General features: G+C 36.9%; 1 protein-coding gene across 6 annotated transcripts in view; it reads right to left on the bottom strand.

Annotated features, from left to right (window-relative positions):
• Positions 1 to 25546, bottom strand: part of LIMCH1 (LIM and calponin homology domains 1) — a 337259-nt gene that overhangs the window by 152346 nt on the left and 159367 nt on the right. For all 6 annotated transcript variants that reach the window (XM_031943870.1, XM_031943867.1, XM_031943872.1 and 3 more), the window contains exon 3: positions 18655 to 18724. In XM_031943870.1, the coding sequence (XP_031799730.1) occupies positions 18655 to 18724 (70 nt within the window). The remainder of the gene's footprint in view (positions 1 to 18654; positions 18725 to 25546) is intronic.

The raw sequence follows: 25546 nt of genomic DNA, 5'->3' as shown, positions 1-25546 counted from the left end.
CAATATAGCTTATTTCAATATTTTATATATATATATGCAAAGATCCTAACGTCATTACATTTTTTTTTTACCTCTTTGAGTTCCATTGCAAGGAGGTATCAAGAATTTCCTTTGGATTGATCAACCATTCTTGAGAGAAGATAGACCAGTTTTTGCATCTCCCTCTACCAATTCAGTTATAGGCTCATGATGATGCCCGAGGCTCTAAGGGGGGTTAGGATTTGACTAGATGATTATGGTTACATGGTTATTATGTATGAGAGCCAAGACTTGAACTCAGGTGTAACTCCCTCCAGGGGTGACTTTCTATCGATAATGTCTCCTGACTTTCATAAAACCATAAATAAAGGACATGTTACAGGTATCAATAGATCATATTAAGTATCTGCTGGAAATAGCACCCTCCTCCCCACAAATCACCATTTTTAAATTACCAATATGGAATTTAGCTATTTTTTGACCAAGAGAATTCTCATCCCTACAAAAGTAGTACCATTATCATATAGCTATTCCAGATAACTTATTTAAAAGTCAACTGCATAGCATGGTGACTAGAGTACTGGCTCTGGAGTTAGGAAGTCCTGAGTTTAAATTCAGCTTAACACTCAAGAGCTATGTGACCCTGGGCAAGTCAACCCCAATTGCCTCGCAAAAATAAAAAAGACAACTGCCTGTCTTGACAATTATACATTATAATCACTTCTAAGAGCAATGAAAATAGACATTTTTCTTCCTAATACATGAAACTTTGTCTCTTCAATCCCTACACTCGATATGATTTACACAAATGTCCCATGAATTTGATGAATGATTCTATCTTCTTTTGATAAGGAAAGACCTTATTACCTCTTGATAGCCATAATAAAACATTTTGTCTCTTATAGAGCTCAATCTCAAGTCTCATCCCACAAGGTTCAGCTAATGGACACCATGAAATCTGAAGCTTTGAGAAGAGTTAGAATCATACATGGCAGAAATGATTATAAGCCTTAAACAAATTTGTCTTAAATATATGTAACATAATAACAGGAAAAATAAGTTATAAGAGAGAAGTGATAGAATGCGAGAGAGGGCTAGAAGGGAGCAGAGAGATTATCTAGCCTAACCTTTTATTTTAGGAAGAGCCAGTAGGAATCGGGGATGGAGAGTTTGTCTCAGAGACACAAAGACCTGGATTCAGGGTCTCTGAGACATTCTGGCTATGTATGTTATGGGTAAGTCATTTAATTTCTCAGGGTTTTAATCTAATATCTAAATATCTAATACTGAAAACACAAAGAAGGAAGGGATCAACCATAACGTAAAGCAAATCCATCCCCATGGATACTCTGAATACTAAAAAATGACATGTTCAATCTTTATTAGTTTTATTTTACAGATGGGGAAACTGAGTTTCAAAGAACATGATTGGTTTCTGGCAAAGCAGAAAGTAGATTCTTCTTTCCTGACTCCCGGTCGGGTACTATGATGTCTATCTTCTCAAGAATATGCTATTGCATAGCCAAGATAAGGAGGAAATATAACAACTAGTCTACCTTAAACAATATAACTCTTAAAAAATTTTTTTCATCTCTGCAATTCTCCCCCCTCTCCTTGTTTTTTAGCTGCTGAGTTCTTCTTTTCAAATTCTACAACTTCAGTCATCCTTTTAGAACAAACACTTTTAGATCAGAAGCATCTTGACATTAGCACCTTTCATTCACCATCAGGGAAAAAAATAAAAGAAACCTGACACTTTCTCTCAGTTTGAGCTGTTTTTAGTGGGGGGAATAGTGATACAGCAGCATGAGTAAACTTAGTAATAGGAAATGTATAAAGTAAATCTTTCCTTCAGGGAGTCACAAATCAAAAGGAAATGGGGAAATGAAAAGTCCTTCTTTTCTGAGAAGAATCCAGAGGGCAGAGGGATAAAATGAAGATGTATAACACAGGAGAGCAAAGAAAAATAATTTGAGCAGAACAAGGACCCTGCGTGGAGCAGCCGAAGAGCCAAAAAACACAGCTCTGCTCCAGACCACTGGTCACGCCACAAGTATTACTGAGGTCAGATTTGCAGATGTCAGGACCGGGGTCAGCCCTGGGAGGTATAAGAAAACCAATGACTTCTTAAGCTGAAGCCTCTATGGTATTAGTCGGGGTCATGGCCAACAACTTTGGGAGCTGTTTACCAATCTCATTCTCCTTCACCACCCACAGAAATGCTCATGGCGATCCATGCCAAAACTTACATGGGAATCAGAAGGAGAGTCCAAAATCATCTAAAACATGTCCTAGTGATTTCACAAACTACATTTTTATAGAGATAGCTGTGGTGGGTGAAATGAGCAATAAACGAAAATAAACTCTAGTGTGTTAGCCATACCATGGGATGAAAGAAAGGGGGGAAAAGATTGTTTCAAACTTCCTGTATATCCCTAAAAGTTTGGTGCTACAAGAAATCCCACAATTTCTCAGACAGTTCTTCCCCTTCCCTCCCTCCCCCCCTCCCCCTCTCCGAAAAGAAGAGTCTGGAGAAGAATGAAAAAATACATGGTAAAATAAGGAGATGACACATCTTCCCAAAGGCCATTAAAGCCAAAATACCATGCGGCATGTGAAAATAACAATGAGAACAACACTGCTCTATCCATGGCTTTAGTACTAGTGTCCGGCAACATGATTCTTCAGGCAGTGACAGAAGCTTGGCCAAAGACTGCAACAGCAGCATAAGGGTCTAGAATTCAGGGGACCCTAGGAACAGAGGAAATATCCCATGTATATTGCCCAATCTGGTGAAGTTGCTGCAGGATGGTCTGAAGTCTTATTGATGTCAATATATAAAGGGGAGGACACTCAGTTTACTTTAATCATCACAAAACTGCTTTGTTCCCCAATCCCTTTTTTATACCTTCTCTATGTAGAAATACATCATATTATCTCTTAAGGCTTCTCAGAGAGAAGTCTTTTGTGCTATTGCATCTTCCAAATATGGTGGTCCAGCCAAACTACTCTATCCTGATCTCATCCCACAGTCTTTCCAGTCCTCACGTTGGTACGGCTCAAGCCCTGTGCCTGGAACATATTCCCCATTTCATCTTTCTCTGATGACATTTTTCTCTTCCTCCAAAGATCAATGTGGGTACTTCTACCTCCATGAAGCTTTTTTTTTCTGATGCCTTTACTTACCTACCCACCCCAACTGAAATGTTTTCTCCCTCATTAAATTTTCTTGAATGATTTATTTGGATTTCCCCCTCCACACCCCTATCCCCTGCCAATGACTCGAAATTCAATTTTACTTATTTATATTCACATCATATCCCCTCTATTGATTAAAATCTCCTAGAGGACAAGGAACTCAATTTTTGGTCTCTAGAGCTTCATACTCTGACTTAAGAAATGGGATAGAACAGGACTAAAGTTATGATTTTATTAGTGTAGGAAGCTCTCAACAAGGAAGCTTTTTTAAGTTAAAAGAGTTTGTTCTAGCTTCAGAGAGTTGTCTAGAGCAGAGATTAAAAACGTGCCCAAACCAGATCAAAATGTAATTAGGAAATGATTAAAGAAATAAAACTACAATAGAAAACAGATAATTTTAAATGTGGTTTTTCTAAGTCAATGTGCAACACAGGTAACATTTAGTCATGTTTGATACCACTGCTATAAGAGGCTGAGAGGATAAATGATTTGCTAAGGATATCATATTGTGGATGGGTCAGAAATGGGACTATACCCCAGGTATTCTAGAATAAAAAAGCAACTCTATTCATTAAGCCATGCTCCCTTATATTATTTTTACATTAAAATCCAAATTAATGAAAGAATGTACTCATTATTTCTAAACTATTTTCTTTCTGACAATTAAGTGAAACTCCAAGGCTTCCAAGGATAAAAGGAAAAAAAACAAGCAGTATTCATGCTTGTCAAGAGGAGAAAATGAAGGACACTGATGGTCTTTATCCAGTTATGACAAAGTAGCAGTAGCAACTAATTGCTTAAAATTCAGTCTAGTGATCTCTCTACCTAGATCTGCTTCATTTTCCTTACAATTTAAAGACACATATACCCTTAACAAAGAAAAGTTTATAGGTTGTAGAAAACCTATCTATACTTCTGCAACCGTGGTGTCCCTGAATCTTGGATAACTAAAAAGTTGAATAAAATGATAGGTACCCCCAAATCTTTGCCAACAAATTAAGGTTTATGAAAACCCCTCTCAGTTTGTGAAAACTGTTCCTTCACAAATAATATAACAGGTCAATTATTGCTTAAGATCATGTATCCTTCCCAAGATTTCTAGTCCTTCATTCACCTTCCCCCATGCCCTCCATCCCCCTAAAAGCACAACTAAATACATTTAAAGTATAAAAATGCATTAGGGGGAGTTAACAAGACATTTGAAAAAGAAATCTTTTTTCAAAAAGATTTTCCAAAGTAGACTAATTCCTTATTCTTTCAATTGCATTTCACTGAAAGGGCAAACTGGAACAGCTATTTATAAAATAAAAAAAATATCCATTAACTGGCTTTGGTATAAAATTGGCTGGAGGCAGGGGGACTAAAGGGCTTCTAAAAATCCCTCATCTGGGTCTGTTATTACATTAAATACTTCTAGTAGAAGCTTTTCATATCCTTAGTCAAGAGCAGCAGAGGTAAACCATAAAGAGAGCAGTATACTCTCCCAGATGGCCCAAGAGCCAGCATCTGCAGGGATGGGGTAATTAAGCTACCTCTCTATTAGCTGTCAAATGGATCTCAGTGATTAGCTACCCAGCATACCTGGTGAGAGGAGCATTAAGGTAAAACCAAGAAAGAATATAAGTTTCAGCAAGCTCGTGGAAGATGCAAACTTTTTGTAAGCAACCTTTTTGCAGTCTATTATCCACTCAGGCATGCTGAGCTATTGCCATCCTCACAGTGGCTGCTGAATCAGCCACACCAAGAGTAACCCTGCAGGAAGAAATTGCAGACTTGAAAGTCATTTGGTAGATTAAGCACAGTGGAAGAAATATCAGAAAAGTAGTGAGAGGCCAAAAATGAGCACTTGGCTTAAGAAGGATCATAAAAACAGATTTCTCAGCCCTTGGAAGATGATGAGATTGCTGCTGGGACTCTGGGCTTTGTTTTAGTCCAGTTCCAGAAACTTGGCAATGGAAAATTTTCTATTCTTCTATATCTAATGCCATGAAATCTTTAGTTTTTAGATAGGTCTGCCTGGATCTTGTCAAATTCTGTTTCATAAAGAGCCCTTATTCCAATCTCTAGCTAACAATAAATATTGACCCTGGTGGAACAAGGGTTCAGTTGGCTGTGCTTGGTTTAACAGCAATAGATCCACACTCCTTTCCCTCTACCTCCCTTCTCCTATATCCCTAGAAAAAAAGAAAGATGAACAAGAAGGGAAAGGGAGAGTTTGAAAGGGAGCTGCTTCAATTAAAGCAAGAATTTCTCTTTTCCAAGCCACCGCATTTTCTCACGTGTTCTCCTCAAACACAACACAGGAAAGTAGAACCATGCTTTGTAAAATACTCTTGTAACACAACAGCTGAAACTCCAAACTCCTCTCAGAAGATGCCCCTATAGCAGAGAATTATCTTATTTTTGAAATTGCCTTATTCTGGACAATATAATTGCTTCCCTCCCTGAGGGAATTCTCTTTTCCTTTTATATGAAAGGAGGGTAAGTGAAAACCAACAGAGCTGAAGAAAAATTGGTGGGAAAGTTGCCCTGCAGAAGAAGAATCAAACTTGATTTTATGCCATCAGTACCACCTAATGTTCTGTGCCAAATATGAAAACAGAAATGATTTCCCTCCTTTCCCAATGCAAATTTTAATTTTTTTGAGATTTATATTTCACTTACCCGAAGAGGTTCTCAAATGTATGAGCAAACACCGCCCAGGCCATTCTGGAGATGTGCTGGATGCTTTTCATGGCTTGGTCAAACTCAGCACCAAACACGTTATCCAGACCTTCGCTATATTTTCTTTCCAGAAGCAGTCATCATCCTAGTAAACACGCTCCTCCAGCCAGCAGCGGACTGCAGTGCACAGACTGAGGAGCCAAGGAGTTCCTCAGCAGCTGGAATGCTACTGCAATAAAAGGGAACTCACTGGAGGAGAGGCTGATGACCACACCTATTGGGGAGGGAGGAAGGTCTTGCTGCCTTTGAAGAAAGAGAAGTAAAAATCTCCTAGTGAAGTTCACATAGGGTCCCACTTCACAACTTTTTGGGAAAGCAAGAGACACATCATGGAGTGATATAAAGAGCCTTAGACTGAGAACCAAGAGTCTGTGACTCTACGTTCCAGCTCTTCCAGTAAGAAACTTGTGTGACCTTTACTTCATCACTTTGGAAGTGTATCCAACTAGACTTCTAAGGTTATTTAATATTTTTAAATTTCCTAATTCTAGATTAAGCTATAAATTTTGGGAAGCATAATTTACATTTGCTCATTTCGTCTTAGACACCAAAAAGTCAACTTGTACTGAAAATTATATTTCTGCTTTCCTTTTTTGGACAAATTTTCACAGTTTCTTACTTGAGACATTCTGTGGCCTGAGTGATGCAGATAGTAATATAAGTTTAAGCTATGGAAAAGCAGCACACTGATTACCTACTTATTTATTCTTCCCTAATCCTTCCCAAAAAATACATTCTTAATATAAATGCTGTAATATGTGGCAAGTTTTTAATGAATATCTATGATTTACCTTTATTTCCTTCTATGATTTATGGTTTAGATTGTTTTTAACTAGAGAAATTTCCTTTCAAGTCAAAACAACGCAAGGCTTTGGGATCCATAAATTAAAATTGTGGGAAAGCTTAATTTAAAATCAAAATGAAACTTTGAAATATTTAGTCTTGCATAAAAAATAGTGGGAAGGGCAAATTTTTGCATATATTTGGAAATAAAGATAGTTGAAAAAATCCCTGCAGGCAGCCAGCTAATTACCAACTAGATGTCTTGCAAGTTCTTGAAAATTTGCTTGCCAAGACAAACTTCCTACAAAAACAATCTCAGCTGAAGGCAGTTTTCAGGAGAGCTGCTGTTTGTTAGAACACAGCATGTTATGCTTCTATTTCATACGGTGCCTTGAGTACACACTGAGGTGTTATTTGGGGAACTGTTTTTTTCCTATTGCCTAATGATAAAATCCCTTGCAAGGCCACATTCTACATACATACTGTAAATTAATACCCTATAGAGGTTCTTCTCTAACAGAGAAGAGTAAAAGTCCAAGTATAGTTTAGACTCTCAGTTTCCTTTATTTTTCCTACAGAGTTCTTAAAGGGAATGCCTTATTCCTAAGGGAGAAGTATACGGAACTGATGTAATGTTATAAGCTCTGTTACATTCTGTTGAACAAAAGATAAGGCAGAAATAAGTGGTTTCTTTCCTCACAGAATGCCATTTTTCATGGACAGGAAGGAAAATTTAGAAAAGAAAAACTTTTTACAGAATTGCTATATATAATCTTCCACATAGTACTATGAAAATAAAAGAAGAAAAATGACCGATTTTATACCTCAATTTACAAATGCACACCTCTACCCAAGTAATTTTCCTCTGGCGAGTGAACAGAAGTTCCCAAATGAGTCCTTGGTTGATTTCTCAAATTCAATTCATTTCAACTAACATTTATAAAGTATTTACCATGTTTTAGATACTGTCTGCTTGTTATTGGGGGTGAAAGGGTAAAAAGACAAAAGAAAAAGATCCTACTCTCAAGATTCTTAAACATTCTAAAGCCCCAGTGAAAAGCACTAATCTAATAGAGAGAGAGGAAGATGTACAAAACAGGTATTAAAGTTCCAGTCAGTGTAACCTGCTTCCAATCACTGGTATTTAATAGCAAAATGATCAATTTCTCAAAGTTTTGCTCTTGGAAAATGGTCATTAACAAATAATTTAGAGCTTCTACCTATCTGATCAGGTGAATTTTCCTTCTGAATCTAAATTTTCATCATACTAATCTCCAAAAACAATTCCTACATTAGCAGATATTCATAAATATTTTTGATTGTCATCTCTATGCAGATCCCTGATCTAAATATATCTAGTCATGATCTCTTTCCTGACCACCAGTCCCACATCATCAACTGCCTTTTGGCTATTTGAAACTGGATGCCCTATAAGCATCTCACACTCAAATATCCAAAATAGAACTCATTAGCATTCTCCCCAAAGCCTCCCTTCCTCCAAATGTCCTTATTACAGTTGAGGGCATTGCCATCACCCAGTCATTTAGCTTCTCAACACTGTTGTGACATTCTAGCCCTCATTTGCTCCTCATCTCTCAAGTCCTGTTATTCCCACCTGTATACCACCTCTTCAATGTACCATCTTCTTTCTACTTATATGGCCACCACTGTTGTATGGCCCCTCATCACCTCTCACCTGGACTACTGCAAGAGCCTTCTCCTTGCTCTCCCCCCATCTCAAGTTTCTCTCTGTTCTAATCCATCTTGCTCTAGGTAGTCCATATGATTTTCCTAAAATGCAGGATTAATTATGTTTCTCTATTTTTGTTTGATTGATTAGGTGTGTCCAATTTTTCATGACATCATGGACCATAATACATCAGACTTTTCAATGCTCCACTAAGTTCATTTTGTTATCTCCATGACACTATCTATCCATTTCACCCTCTACTGTCCCTTTTTCCTTTTCCCTTCAATCTTTCCTAACATCAATATCTTTTCCATTGAGTCCAATCTTCTCATTATAGGACCAAAGTATTTAAGATTCAACTTTAATATTTGACCTTCCAGTGAATTGCCTGAATTATTTTGTCAATTAATATGTCACCCCACCGGTTCAATAAATTCCATTGGTTTCCTACTTACTTCCAAGATCAAATACAAAATTTTCTATTTGGCATTTAAAGTCTTCCATAATACTGCTTTCACTTTGGGCATAATTCCAGATTGATTTCCCAGTTGTTTGGAGCGGTTCACAGTTCCACCAGTAGTGAATTGATGGCTCGGTTTTCCCAAATTCCTTCAAACATTTGTCATTTTTCCCTTGAGTCATTTTAGCTGATTTGATGGGTATAAAATGATATCTCAAGGTTGCTTTAATTTGCATTTCTCTAATTTGTGATGATTTAGAGCACTTTTTATAAGGCTATAAATGGTTTTGGTTTCTTGGCTGGAAAACTGTTCATATCCTTTGACCAATTATCAACTGGGGAATGACTCATATTTTTATAGATTTTTCTGAAACACTTGTCAATAAAATTTTTCTCTTAAAAAAAAAAAAAGTACTTCCACCAACTAGTTTTTTCTTATTTTTAGTCTTCTTAACTTTCTACTCACTCTAGGATCTAGCCACAATGAATGATAAGCTTAGGGTTCTTCACACACCACTTTCTGACTCTTTATTCCTGGCTTTTATCCTGGCTATCCTCCATGCCTGGAATTAATTGTCTCCTCTCCTCCTCCTCCTAGCTTTGATAGCTTCTATGAAGACTTAGCTCAAATGTTTCCATCTGTAGGAGACCTCTTCCATCCTCCCCAATCCTCTACTACTAGCCCTTCTTCTCTGATGTTATCTTCCATTGACCCTGGATATACACCTTGTATTTACTGGGGTTATTTCAATATTGTCTACCTAATTAGAATATGAGACTCCAAGAGATGAGGGACCCTGTTTTTTGTTATTTTATTTTTAACTACCTTTCTATCTCTAGTACTTGGCCCAGGACCTGGCATATAGTAAATACTTAATCTATTAAGCATTTTAAATTAGTTAAGTATTTTTAATTTAAGCATTTTTTGTTCAATATTTATCTAAAAGTATAGCCAGACTGGTAATTTATTTCATACTTTGTTTCACACAAATATGTCTTATTTGGACTCATGGCATTTTTTTTTCCTCTTCAAACTTCTGAAAACCATTAAATTCAAGAGTCATCATTCTAAAGAATAAAAGTGAAGGACTGAAATAAATCAATATTCAGGTCAATTTATTTGAGAAACAGGAATGGCAAAATAAGAAACAGCTTAATTCGGGAAATGAAAGCTCTTCACTCTCTCTTCATTCTCCAGGACTGACTAGTTCTCTTTCCGGTAAGACTGGGCAGCTGAGAGTGGGACCAGGACTTCAGCTGGTTTGAGGGAGGGGGAAGGAGTAGAAAGAAGATATGCTCAAAAGGGTCAGAGTTTAAGAAACTACAAGTCTTCGGTACTATGACTCAAAGACTGACTGACTCCAACATTAAAAGGACCAATCAAATAACCATAAAAGCAATAATTTTCAGAAAGGAGCGGAGGGCAATAACAAGAATGGGAAACTGCTACTGAATTCTCTGAAATCCTCAGAAAAGATAAGAAGAAAGGAAAATGTATTATGTTACATAGGGATCTAACCAAGGAACATCAGTGATAATGTATTTTAAATTATGTCTGCTACATGTGTTACGGATGATCTCTAGGCACATACATATACATGGCACAATGTATCCATACACGCTCCAAAGAGCACTGGAATTTCCCCAAGCCCGTCCAACTGACTGTGGGTAGAATTCCTTTTCTTTTTGCCAACTGCTTCATTTTTGAACTCACCATAAGAACTAGTTTGAAATCGTGTGGGTGGGCATATCTCTCTGGGTATAAGCCCAATGACTCCACTGACTAGGAATGTCAAATAAATTGAGAACTAAGCCATCCCTCTGAGCCGCCACCTTCCTGGCTCCAGGGAGGGGTAGAGCCGAGACTCCATGTAACGCTCCATTTTCTAGCTCCCGTCTGTGCTCTGGCGTGCTTAAGTGCTAGACACCTTTCCCACTTGGGACTGATTTTAGGGCCAAGTTCCACAATTCAAAATTGGGCATCATTTCTTGGGAGGATAGGGCACATTTTTCTCCTACTGTGTGTGCCAAGGCTGAGGAGAGTGGGAATGATCTGTCACTAAATTCAATTTTAGCCATCTTACCTCACAGAGACTGAGCACTTCCCATTGCCAGAAAGGAGGAACATTTCTTGTATAGTAGTACTTACCTTCTAGTTTTTACTGGTCCCCCCAAAAATATAACAAGGACATCACAGAAATAACATCATAGAAATAATATTTAATCCAATTTTTCTTGTGCTTCAAGATAACTGTATAAATATATATACACATATTGGATTTAACATATATTTGAACATATTTAACATGTATTGGACTACCTGCCAGCTAGTTGAGGGGATGGGGGGGAAAGAGGGAAAAATTTGGAACAAAAAGTTTCACAAGAGTCAATGTTGAAAAATTACCCATGCATATGTTTTGTAAATAAAAAGCTTTAATAATAATAAAAAAAAACATATGACAAAACACAGGGAAAAAATAATATCTAAATCCATGAAATAATGTATACTGCTGTGCACACAGATGCTGCTTAATACATCCTATAACTGTACAAAAATATAAGGTTACTTACATTTTTCCCTTTACCAAAACAAAAACATATTCCTTGTTAATATGTTGGCTATTAGAAATTTCTATGATTGGGGGGAAAAGAAGGGTGGAGAAAGGGAAAAAAAACACATTATTAAGCATTTACAATGTGCCAGGTATTGTGCTAAGTGTTAATAATATTATCTCTTTTTGAGAGTTATAAGAAAACTTTCCCCTAATTGTCCCTAAAAGTATGTTTTAGAATAAAGAGTGACAGCAGCAAACTACAAGCTTGAATGGAGTGAGTCAACCTATACCTTCAGAGCTCTCCCTCTGTCTTAATTTTTTTATTTCACCCTTTAAGTTTGCTTTTATTCCAAAAAAGTAAGGGGAGGGTAGTGTCAGACCTTTGAGTTGTCAAATAAGTTGTATAGTTTCTCTTTTTTAGGGGTGGGATGTTGGGAACATGGAGTATTGGTGGGAATGTGGTAGCAGTTACAAGAATTCTAATGGGGTGAAAGAAAACTAGAAAACTGACCCAAATGATATCAACCACACAAAAATGAAGTCTTTGGTGGACATTTACTGAAAACTCCTCCTTGGTTAGCAGATGTTAATTTATTGTCCAATCTTCCTAAAGGATACTGTACAAAACTTTTTCCTCTTTCTTGGCAATCACTACAAGATTTCCAAATTGGTATCTCCATTTCTGACCTATCTCCTTGGTTCCAATCAGCATTTCAGGTGCATACAGGATATCTTTCTCTGACGTCCCACTAGCTCCTCAAACTAAATATAAGAAAGCTGAACTTATTACTTTCTCTAAAATCTTATTCTGCAAACCATGAGTTTTCTTTGATTCTTCTACCTGTTATATATAAAATCAACCAGCTAGCCCTATAAATATATATTTATTTACTTTTTAATATATTCCATCTATCCCTAATTCTCTATTCTCTCTATCAAAACACTAGCAAAGGCCCTCATTCACTCACCCTAGAATATTATAATAGCCGCCTAGTAAGTATTCTGGTGTACAGTCTCTTTTTCAATTTATCTTTCATAACCCTGCTAGAACTACCTTCATTGTGTATATCTGGCCACTTACCAAAACAAAACAACAACGACAAAAAACAACTTCAGTGGTTTTTCTATTGCTTAAGTAATATCAATTTGGATCCTCTACTCAGCCTTTGAGACACTCTACAATCTGAGACCACTTTTCCCTCTTACATTTTTCTCTTTCATTAGTGTCTTTCACATTCTCTATTTTCCAGGCAAACTTTCTGCTCCCCCTCAAAAAAAAAAAATTTTTTTTAAACATTTTGACAGTTCCATGATTTTTACTCCCAATGGAGCTGCCATTTATAGACTATCCCCATAATGCTTTTCTCTCTTTCATCACCTGTTCAATTCCTACCCATTCATTAAGGCCCAACACAAATGCTTCCATAAAACTTTCCTGATACTCCTGATCCATTATGAATCTTACCCTCCATTCTTATACAGTTGCTTTGTTTTATTATTATCTGACAGACTTTTAAAGGGTTCCAGACAATTTTACAGTAAGGAAACTCCATGCTATAATAATGTATATTGCAATGATGTATTTCTTCCATCTTTTCCTCCAACAGAAGGCAAGCTCCATGTCAATGGGTATTTCTTACTTAATCTTCCCCAGAACCCAGCACAGTGTTCTGCAGCGTTTATAATGAACTATTTGCTTTACTTGAAGATTTTCTTTTCAATTATTCAGTTTTTAGCTAATCCTCATGTTCCAATGTTTCAGAAAATATTAATTATTTTAAGTATGATTTCCCCTTCATAAAGTTCCTGTGATTTTCTTTGGAATAAGAAACTCCCAATAAGGTTTCTCCCTTTCCCAATGAGCCCTGGCACTTACTTTGCAATCTAAAAGTCACCCAAACCTTTGAAAAGATATGGTTCAAAGAGTCCTAAACAGGCCTTCAACCCAGGTCTATCTGACTCCAAGAACAACTTCTGATCATCACGCCATACTAACTCTTAAAAGATTTTAACAATCCTCAACTTTCATCATTTTTCTTGCCCTTCTTTGATTTCTGATCAACAAGTGACCATTGTTGTTGCTTTTATAAAGTCAAGCAAATACCAGCCTCCCTAAGTACACAGTTTTCTGGAAATTTACATTTGAATCCTTTTCAGTAAATCCCACAGCAGCCAATCTGTTGTGTAACTCTATCTTTTAGGTTAGAAAAACATTTCAATCACTTTTCCAAAAAATACATTCCCGAGCAGTTAGGGTGACCAGATGTCCAAGTTTAGGATGACGTGAAGGAAATCAAGATTTTGTCCCTACTTTGGCAAGTGTCTTCCACCCACTACCTTTCTGTTATTTTTTTAACCTAACTCTATGGCGCTGGTGATTGAATCAGGATGGAACTAAATGGCAGAATTCAAATGATTCCTAAGAAAGGAGGCTTTGTTTAAAAAACCAACAACAAAAATAACAAAGGAGAAAACAGAAAAGTCTGTCTCCCAAAGCTAACTGCCTACTTTTTCTTATGAGGCAATTGGGGTTAAGTGACTAGCCCAGGAAGCCCCATTTGAACTCAGATCCTCCTGACTCCAGGGCCAGCACTCCATCCACTGTGCCACCTAACTGCCCATGACAATCACTACAGAGCTGCCAGCTTGAATACAACCATCTCGGCAAAGTGAATTTAAATTTGAATCTGCATTTTGGTCATATTAAACTAGAATACCTTCATTCGACAGATTTATTTATTAATGTTATTGATTATTATTTGTATTAATATGTTACAGATAATATATGTTTACATAATATATGATAATTAAATAAAAATTAATATTAATAATAATATATTATTTAACAGATTCATTCCTGCAACTGAACTGAGCTAAATATCTAACTAGCAGCATTTTCCACATTCTCTGCCTCTGAGGTGTCATGATAAAAACATGCTACTGACAGGTGATGGACTCAGAGTAAGACTGAGATGCTTTTTCTACAATATGGTCAATATGGAGTTTTGTTCTTCAATCCCAGGTGTTTGTAGCAATTTTGCTTTCTTTTATTTCTCTGGGTAGGGAGGGATGGGTGGGGAGGACAGAGAGGGTTACTCAGAAGGTAGAAGGAAGAAAAAGTATAAATTTTTTTAAAAATCTGTATGTGAATTAAGAAAAAGTGACAATTAGAAGTCAGGAGATCTAGGTTCTTGGAGGAGTTTGAATAATTTCAAGGAAGAGCTCAGTTTTTCTCTTTCATATACAATGAAAAAATCAGATTATATGATCTCTACTTTTCTGAAAAACTAAGATTCTTGAAGACTAAGACACCTTCTGTTCTTTTAGAACTACCCCAGGGGAGAGACAAGATTCTCATGAAAGCCCAGAAAGAAAACCCTTGGGGAAAGGAGTCCACCAGCACAACCAGGATCCAAAGGCAGGCTCCCGCTTTTTGCCGCCACCTTCACTGATAAATAGAATTGTTCCATCTGGCACCAGAAAAAAGACAATCAACTCAAAGAAAGGGATTATAGGAGAGCATTTTGAGAGTATGTTCTTCTCATAAGGATGTCTAACATTCTGAGATGAAAGAAAATTCAGGATGAACTTTTCTGAGCACTAAACATTAGCTCCAAGTTTGTGGCTTTATTGTGCAACATTCAAGACTTGGCCCAGAGGCGGGTAGCATTTTTAATTCTTTGGCAAGACCCAGCTTCTATTTGAGGCTGTCTCTCTCTCTCTGGCCACAGTTAATAGCATCACTAACACCTAACAAAGAATGTGAGCATCTGCATGCAGCCCTTCCGCAGCTTCAGATGTCAGCAATTGTGACCGAAGAAATACAGACCCTGAACTCAGGGCTCCGCTTCCTTGCCAGGAAATGATTTTCAACTGCTTTGTTTTAACACTTTCGCTCCTGAGTGCTTTGTAACCACACTTCAATCCAGGGGCTAAAATACACCTTATCTTAGCTTTTAAATCTCCACCTGTTTATAATTTGGGATCCCTCTTCTTAAATGCACTTTTATATTTCTCTTCAGGTCCAAAAGCTGGGTTACCTAAATGGATTGTATTCTCCACACTTCTATTAGGAGTCTCACATGGCATCCAGGCAGAGGGAATATGCTCCTGGCTCAATTACTCAGAGCAGGGATGTCTCTGTTGCTGACATGTTCACCCTCACAGTCAACGGCAACACGCCCCTTTCCCTGATGACAGACAAACTGAGCTAGAGGTCCGATGTTGCACCCTAAGCGATTCATCACTCACTTCTGATCCCCTTGTTTCCTCTGGTTGAGGAGCCTGAAATTGGAGATTTCTTATCAAACTACAGCTATATTAACTTAAAGTTATACTGAACCTGGCCCAAATCCCTAAGCAGACTACCCACTAAGGTTAAAAAGAGAAAAAGACAGTGCATTTGTTTGCTTAATAAATTACTTAGTATATAAGTAATTCTCCTGTATTTAGCCCAATAATAATTACCTTGTATTTTTTTTGTATATGTTTCCATACTTACATATAAACTTATCACAATTTATATATCACTTTTATAATATGTATGTGTATACAGAGACATTATCTCACTCATAAAAATTATGCTCAATGAGGGCAAAAGGCACATCATTTTTGTCTTTTTCCAGCATCTAAGGGCCAACTAGGTGGCTCAATGAATAGACGGCCAAGCCTGGTATTGAAAAGACTCACTCTACTGAATTCAAATCTGGCCTTGAATAGTGTATGAACCAAGGCAAGTTAATTTTATTTGCCTCAGTTTCTTTATCTGTAAAATGAGAAGAAAATGGCAAACCACTCCCACGCCTTTGCCAAGAAAACCTCCCAAAAGGGGATACAAAGAGCTCGACATGACTAAAAATGAATGAACATTACCCAGCACTTAATGCCTGGTACTTAAACAGATAACCAATAAGTGTTTGTTGATTGTTTAACTTATAAATGCAATTTTTTTACCTTGAAATACAAAGCTATATAGGAACATATATCCCTATGTATTATATATAAAGTTTATATATATATATATACACACACATACACACAGACACACACACTTACAAAATTATATAGGAACATATGTCCCTAATGAATATTAATTAAAGAATTGAAATTATCTGCAACAGCAAACAAATTAATCATACAATAAAAAAGAAAAAAACAACTTTGTATTACTTATCACACCTTCTCCCTCCACCCTAAACCTTCAAACTGCATATATGTATCTATATTAAATTGTTCTGAGTTGTGAATATTTGTATACTCACAAGTTTTAAATAGTACCTTAATAAACACAAGCTTATTGAATGATGGCTAGATTCATCTCTGCATTGCTTCAAATGACAGGTATATCAACATGTCAAGGACTCAAGACTATGGTGGTATGAGAAGTCCCAACATGAAAAACTCCTTTCACTACAAGAGATCACAATTCACAGATATGTAATTTGAACCTTGCCAAATGAGTGAGCCTTGTCACTCATCAATAAAATGGGAATAAATGGCTAATAAATAGTTATCAATAATGTTAATCAATAATGATTATTAGCAATCATTTTAAGGTTAACAGATTCATCAATAACAATTCTGTCTAGAGTCTTGACACTTTTCCATTTGTTTTCTGAACTTTTGAGCCTTTAAATACAAACAAGATGGATGTCACCACAAAGAATATCCAACAAACCATTTGGAATCCATCTAGAGTCCTTCCCTTCTTGTATCTCTCAGTAACAAAACTACTGCTTGTCTTTAGTTTCCCCTTAACTTTCTCACCCACCCTCACACTGAATTATCTTTCTTTTAAAAAAGGAAACTAAACCCATAGAGCTAAAATTCTGCAGCTTCCAGAATGCAAAGGCTAATTAGATGCGACATTACAGAAATAGAGCCCAGAGGAGGGCTGTACTCTGCCCTGGTCAGACCTAACGTGAAGTTCTGTGCGAGGTTCCGCGTGTCACATTTTAAGAAGAACACTGCCATACAGGGATGCACCGAGAATAGAATGAGTAAGATAGAAAGGAGCTTCAGCATCACGCCATTCCAGGATAAACTGCAGAGACCACCAAATGTTGATTCTGGAGATCAGAAAACTTAGGAGTAATGTGATAGCTGTCTCCAAATATTTTAAGACCTTTCACGTGGAAGCTCCATTTGGGTCCAAAGGGCAGAGTTAGGACCAATAAATGGAAGCTACAGTAAGCAGATGTGGATTTCATTCTTCCTAAAAGTTAGAGTATTCGAAAGTGAATGGGTAGGTTAATATAATGATTGATAGCATTGGTTGTAATATTTAATAAGTGGTCACTTATTTTTATTGGGTTGCCTTGGGAGGGGATGAATCTCTTCCCCTTCCCTTGGAGGGTGATCACTGTCTGGAATATCATAAATGGGATTATTAGTCTGGAAGAGCTCTGTACTTCATGACTTCTGAAACCTTCTAAGTTTACAATTTCAAGATTCTATGAGCACTAATTAAAGCAATGAAAATAATACTCCTCTCTCTCTCCAAGTTAGAAACATAATACATCAAAATTTAAGCTGTTTGTTCTTTCCTTCAGTGTTTTCTTGATGTAAATGCTACCCTCTCTTTTATAGTATGACCTTCTAGAGAGCAGAATACCCTGGGCTATAAACTCCAAAAGAGTAGAGACTGTTTTATGTGAACTTCACATAGCTCTGGTTCTATACATAGTAAGTACCCGATGAATGCTGGCTAAATGGTTAAATGGTAAATGAATGATTAAATAGAGTGCCCCCTACAAAATTATTTTAATTCAGTTAACATGGCATTAGCTCAACATTATATTGACTCGATTATATTAACTGATCAGCCAATGACAATAGTATTTATATAACTCCTTGTGCAGAAAGCACTGTACTGCTTTTTTGCCTCTTAAACCCAAATGAAAACAATAATTTGTCACAATTTTCTTTTAGTTAAGAGAAGTTCTCTCAATTTTTAGGATAAATGAATTACAATCTAAAATGAGGCAGTTACCACTATATTCATCCACAAGTGCAAATAAATTATAAACATTTTACGCAGAAACAAATCCATCTCCCTAATAATGAGCATCTGTCAGAGGGACAAAAGAGATTGAGCCAAGGTTCAGGTACCATTAAAATCTCCAGTCTTGCATTTTCAGATTCATCTATATCCAAAGGATTAGATACTTTCTCATTCAATACCGCAGCCAAACACTGAAGTCATCATGTTTTCTCCACTTACGGCAAAAGTTATATTGGAATAAAAATCACTTTAGGATACTCACCAATCCTGCAATGGGGGTGGGCAATCTATTGATCTTTTTGACAAGTCCTGGTTTTATTGCATTCAACAGCCTGTCATGAGAAAGACAATGTGTTAAAGTAGGAAATAAAGATGATCACACAAATCATTTTTATCCAATGATACAAAATGAAATGGGGAAAAAAGCTGCAAACTTAAAGCAGGTTAAGTGAAGCACACATATAAATAAATCTGATAATATCAGACAATATTAGCTGAGGTGGGTCAAGTTTTGGTGTTTGAAATAGCAGTTTCTTTTTCATTTATTGGGAGAAAGTGGGGAGAATGACTTGTCAAACATTGCTAGTATTGTTAGCCTTGTTGATATTTATGAAAGTGATGAAAAATATCAATACTTTTTTTTTATTTTAAAGAAATAGAAGAGAAAACAGAAGGATTAATAATAATAATAAATATCCTAATATTTGCAAGGTGCTTATTATGTGTCAAGGACTTTAAAATTATCTCATTTGATTCTCACAGCCACCTTAGGAAATACAAGTACTTTCTAGATAAGGAAAATGAGGCAGAAAGTGGCTGGCCCAGGATCTCACAGTGAATGAGTATATGAGACCAGGACTGACTCCAGACTCAGTATCCATTGCACTGATCACCTAAATTGTGAGGTATTGTAAGGAAGAAAATCAGGAAGTGAGCAAACTGGTTTTATGATAGGCACTGGAGTGGATAAAGCACTGAACAGACAGACCCAAGAGTTCAAATCCAGCTTCAGAGGCACATGGTCACACATGACCCCAAGACAGACAATTTATCATTGGCTGTCTCAGTTTCCTCAACTATGAAACAGGAATGCTAACAGCTCCTACAATCCAAAGCTGTTATGAGGATGAAATATATTTGTAAGCCACTTACTGGAGTGTCTAGTACATATTGGGTGTTTAATAAATGCTCATTTCTCAGCCTCCCCTCCCTGAAAGGATTAAGACAAATACATGAGTATTACACACATGCCTCCTTTCTGTTGCCCAAAACATCTTCCAACAGAAGGAACCAGGTAATGACCTAGATTAATAAATAGGAGACTGTGGGGGAAAAGACTGAGAAAGTAATGAAGGGTGGAATTAGATCAGCCCGAGATGGGAGGAAAATACTTTAAAAATTTCCAAATATACAAACATGAACTAGTACTGAATCCTGTGGACAATAAATTAGGCGCGTTCAGGGCAGAACGGTCCCTATATGAGGAAGGCATTCTGAAGGAAATTTCTGGGATTGAAAATTGAAAACAAGAAAATACAAGTGAAGGATATGGAAGGATATGGAGTCTCAGGAGCCTGTGGTTAGCTGCTGGAAGATAAATATAGAGAGAGTAGGAAATTGGTAAGAAGAATGACAAATCTCACTTTCTAGAGACAAGTCTGTTTGGATTGGCATTAGAGCACTATGGTGAAACAGAGTACAAGAGAATATAGTCTATTCAGAAAGGCCAGGGTGAGGATAAAGGAAAATTTTATGCAAGCATTTATTCCCATCTGCAGGAAGTAGGAGGAGACCAGTGGCTAGAAAAATTTCTGGGTTAGGTTTCAAGGGGAATCTTATGGCCAAAGTTTATTACAATCCTCCAAACCAAGAGGAAAAACCTGGTTTGGCCTTTTGTCAGAAGCTTAGTAAAGATGCCAAATCCCAGACTTTACTGGTGATGGAGACACGTTAGAACGGCACTATCTAAATGCATTTCTAAGAGGTCTTGAATTTAACATGGCATTTGACTTTGTTTTCATTGATAGTGGTCATTCTATAGGAACAATGTTATCCCAAGTAAAATTAATATAATAACGGCAAGGAGATTATTATTATTCAAGTGCCCAGAGGGGATCATAAAGCTCATAGATTTAGAAGTGGAAAATACCTTAGAAAGGATCTAACCGTATTCTTTGAGAATACGGTTAAGGAATTTTAAAGTGGAGGAAATAGAAGGCCCAAGACTTGCTCTTGAATTCTTATGAGTTGCTCCACAGCAGAGTTTGGGATTTCCATTTTCAAGATAATTTAAGAGTCAGGGACCACTTAGTGATGACTGTGGACCCTGTAAGTAAGCACTCCTTAACAAACTGGCCTCCTTGGAACACCTGCTGACCTTCTGTTCCTTCTCTCTAAAGCCTCAATTTCCTAGGAATCAATTCCTCAAACTAATCTGGGATGTGCCCTTGCCTTTGGCCTCGTGCATGAGTCTTTCTAGTCATACTCTGTATGGAAATTTGGCTTGGATTTCCAGCTTTTCTTTTTCCATTTACCACATATTCTAGACCACAAGTAGGTTTTTTTCTTGGGAAATTTATTTAAAGCTAAAAGACTATTCACAGAAGTAACAAAAGTAAAATTCAATTGAGAGGATTTCTCAAAGAATTCTACCCAGAAATCATCCCAGATAGAGAAGATATAACTTAAAAACAGCACTAGATTTGGAGTCAGGATTTGTATTTAAATTCTAGCCATGATTCTATCAATTTGACCCTTTGGGACATTGGAACAAATAAACTTTTTGGAGGATGTCTGTGAAGATGGTTTCAATTGTTCTTTTCAGTTGTAAATACTATGGTTTTGTGGAAGGTTTGAAAACTTCCCACTAAAGCACGAAATATCAACCATTTTCTTACACACACACACACACACACACACAGGCTTGCACATGCTAAATGTGCTACATCCTTAGGCATTATGGGGACTCTTATTACCTAATAATTAAAAGAACAGAAACACAGCAAAAATAAAAAACAATTTATATATCTATGTCCCTTCCTCTTCGACACTCTCCCCACTCCACACCCACCTCCCTCTGTTCATCAATACAGTTTAATTTGTATTTCAGGCAAGTGGCCAGCTACACTCTTATATAAAGCTTTATTCATCTGGTCTCATGACAATCCTGTGAGGCAGGTTCTATTATTATGTCTATTTTACAGATAAGGAACTGAGAGCAGGAAGACTAAATGGCTTGATTTGGCCAGTCAGATAGATAAGGAGTACTGGAGAGAGGGTTCAAACACAAATCTTCACTAGTCATGTCACTAGTTTTCCTAATTTGCCTCATAATTTCCTTTTATCAGTTTTTCACAATGCTTCTTTGGGCTTTGATTGTATATATTGGTAAGTGTTGGAGAACACCTGTCAAAAGTATTAGTCAAGAAATGCTTATAGCGGCCCATTGATGGCTGTTGTAAAGGTTCTATCACCTAAACTACAGGATGATAAAGTAAGAGACAAGGTTATAAAGTGCGGGAGAAAGAATATTGGACATAAAGTGAGAAAATACCTGGGCTTCAGTTACATTTTGAACCCATTAGCTGGTTCAAATGGACTTTAGCTCTCTCAGAGTAAGTTTTCCCATGCAAGAAACGGTTAAAAGGAGTCTCCTTCCTAAGAGTTCTTTAGGAGGATTAAATAAGATCATGTAAAGAAGACGCTTTATGAACAGCTTCATTTCTTTTTTCTGGTAACTTTCACTGCAATTGCAAAGCACTGCCACTAGGTGATGAGAGTCACTATGTTATCAGTTCAAAAATTGGATTTTCCCTAAGGTTCAAGTGCATAACTCTTTGCTTAAAATCACACATCTTTATAATCATGAATTTGCCCAAATTTGGGAAGATTAAGAATGCATTCATCTATAACTTCACAACTAGACAACTGGGAATTTTTATCCTTAGCAAATCCATAAAAATAACAACATTTAGAATCAAATTCATAACTTTCCATCCCAGGTTCCATATTTCTGCAATAGCTATGTTATACAATTCACCCTATTTTGGCTTGATGCAATGGTCCCTCCAATAGTTTATTTTCAATTTCAAAGTTTGATACCTTCTGTAACAAGAGAGTTTCTTCTCTAACTGCCTCTCTAGTCCTTTCTTGCTTCCGAGTTAGATGATTACTTCCAGGAACAAGGTTTTCCCCCTTCTTTTTCCATTTCACTGTCCCATCTCCCGATTTTCTCCCAGCCCTCTGCTCAGGAGCATGCTAACTAGCATCCTGCTGAAAAGAGCTCCTAGTTTTCTATCTTCCATACATAGAATCCCAAATTTAAAAAAAAAAAAATCCCTCTAAATCCTTGTCTGCTCTGTATTAGAAACTTAATCTGGTTACAAGTGACAAGGGGTTAACCAACTACCTTCTGCAGAGTTTTCTGGTTTCCCCTAGCAACCTTAGATAATAACTTCTTTAACAAACTCTACCTCAAAGTTTAAAGTGACAACATCCCTTACAAATACAATGGCAAATTGAAAAGCAATTGAAGAGAAAAAACTGGCTGTGAGCTCATCATATGAAATCAGAGAACCTACCACACTGGTTATTCACTGGGGTTACTTTCTAAAAGTGTAAGAATTGCCTGCAATGTTTAATTGCATAATATGGAAGCAAGATGGCCTTGGTTCTACCCCAGAGGACAGAGAAGCAATGGGTACAAGTCAGAGAGAATCACATTTAGACTTGATGTCCAAAAGCAGAATGGGGGGCATGTTAAGGTAATGATCTCCATTTTCTAGGAAGACAGATTAACAGCTAAATGACAGCTTGTCTACCATGTTGTAGGCAAGATTTCTTGGTTGGACCCAAATTAAATTAGATCTCCTCTGAGATCCCTTCTAACTCTAAAATGTTCTGATGCTCTCTTCTGAAAAGGGCATTTAAATTTTAAATTCCACTAGAATGCTATTCAAGTATCCTAAAAAAAACTCCTTGGGAGCCATCTCTTAAGTCCTACAGTGTCTAACGTAGTCTGAAAGTATCCAATAATGACTTGACTGACTGAAGCAAATGATTCAAGATAAACTAAAAGAATGAGGAGTAATAATAACCACTCTTGAGGTCTGACTCTCCAAGTATTTGTGAACTCACTTAAAATCACATGATTCATACCAGCCTGAATCAACTGCCCTCTGTTAGAATGGACTGCCGCTGCTGCCACATTCTGGAATGACTTGGTTAGTCAATCACTTGATCTTACTTACCTTCTCCTAAGGTCACTGTATGGAGTTAGGTCTTATTCTAAAATCCCTCATTTCAGTTCTTCTTAATTTAATTTAGAACAGGGGGTTTTCCCTGGGGCCCATGGACAGATTTCAGGGCATCTGAGAATTTACATATTTCAATATAATGTGTTTCCTTTGTAATCCTGAGTATTTTCTTTTATATTATTAAAAACATTATTCTAAGAAAGGGTTTAAAGGCTTTACAAAATGTCCAAAAGATGCCCAAGAAAAAAATAAAATCCCTAATCCAAAGATTTCCTATTTTGGCTTTTATTTCGTAGAATTAAAACTACAAGGAGGTAGATAGGTAGAGAAGTGGCTAGAGTGACAAACCTGACATCAGGAAGACTCTTCTTCACGAGTTCAAATCTAGCCTCAGATACTTACTAGCTATGTGATCCTGTCTGCCTCAGTTTTCTCATCTGTAAAGTTAGCTGGAGAAGGAAATGGCAAAACACTCCAGTATTTCTGCCAAGAAAAAACCCCAAACAGGGTCACAAAGAGGTGGACATGACTGAAATGACTGAACAACAACAGCACCATTCCTATTTCTGTCAGTTTACAAATGCCTTAGAGTTTATAGATAAAAGACAAAATGCCGATCAACATGGCTAATATTTTCATGAATGAGACAGCTGTATTACTTTATCATGTAAATATTTCCCTAAGCCATATACAGTTTACTATATACAATAATAATATTTAACATTGCATTCACATTGTCCCAACATGCCAGATCACTGCTTGTAATATACTTTGAAGGCTTAAGAACTTTTGTTATTGTTATTGCAAATAGCAGGTATCGTATGAGAAGTCCAACAACATTTTCATGATGAAGGTGTTAACCTGTACTTTTATTAAAGGACAGATATGTTCTTTCCATAGAAATTTATGCACCTCAGACAATTAATACTTCCTAGTTGTGTGACCCTAGGCAAGTCACTTAATGCCAATTGCCTCAGGGGAAAAAAAGAAATTTTTACACAAGCACATTTCAATCAACAAGTATTATTTGAATGAAAAAAAAATTATCAAGTTCTTACTATGTGCCCGGAGCCATTAAGTAATAAGAATATAAATACAAAAGTGAGAAAATAAATACCCTCAAGAAACTTTTATTCTAATGGAGGGTGGGGACAAATATGAGAATTGATGATCAGGAAAAAGACTTAAAGAATAGGAAGTCACAGGCATGAAGAATAGTGGACTAACAGTTTAGTGATTATAAGCCATAGCTGTCAAAGAAATAAGTTGGAATGGGGTGAGGGAAAAGGAGAGAAAAGGTAAGGAAGGATATATAGTTCCATGGAGGATATAACCCAGTGGTTTAATTTTGGTCCTAGAGAAGATTAAAAAAAAAAAAAAAAAGCAGTAAAAGAACATAGTTTTGTCCTCAAGGAATTTGTTTGGATTCAAAAGATCATGAGAAAAGAATGGTAAAACTTCTCTAGTCCAACTTTAACATGAGATAAGAAAATGCTCTAACAATGATCATCAGACCTCAGCTGAAACATCTTAAGTGACGGGCAATTCGTTACCTTAGATGTGGTAAAGATGCTTGTGACTGTTAAGAAATTGCTCCTAATAATACATGTTCACATTTGGTTCTGACCCAGCTCAAAATGTGAAGAGCCCAGATAGACCAAATATCAAATTGTGCTTACTCCCATTTCCATTTTTGCAAACATCCACCGAGGCTCCAGTCTCTGACTAATCATACGTGGTCTCATGGTAACCGGTCTGTAAACTGAGCATCCAGGAGCTGTCTGCCCATCATCCCAGCTGTGTGACCCACCCAGGATCACAGCACATGAGAAGCCGCCTCCGAGACATCTGACACCCAAAACCTTTTGTGGCTGAGCTCTTCAATCGTCGTTCAAGCAT

Source organism: Sarcophilus harrisii, chromosome 6 (assembly GCF_902635505.1).
Source record: "Sarcophilus harrisii chromosome 6, mSarHar1.11, whole genome shotgun sequence".
NCBI lineage: Eukaryota > Metazoa > Chordata > Mammalia > Dasyuromorphia > Dasyuridae > Sarcophilus > Sarcophilus harrisii.
Note: the sequence above shows the minus strand (reverse complement) of the source record. Positions and strands in the feature narration are given on the sequence as shown.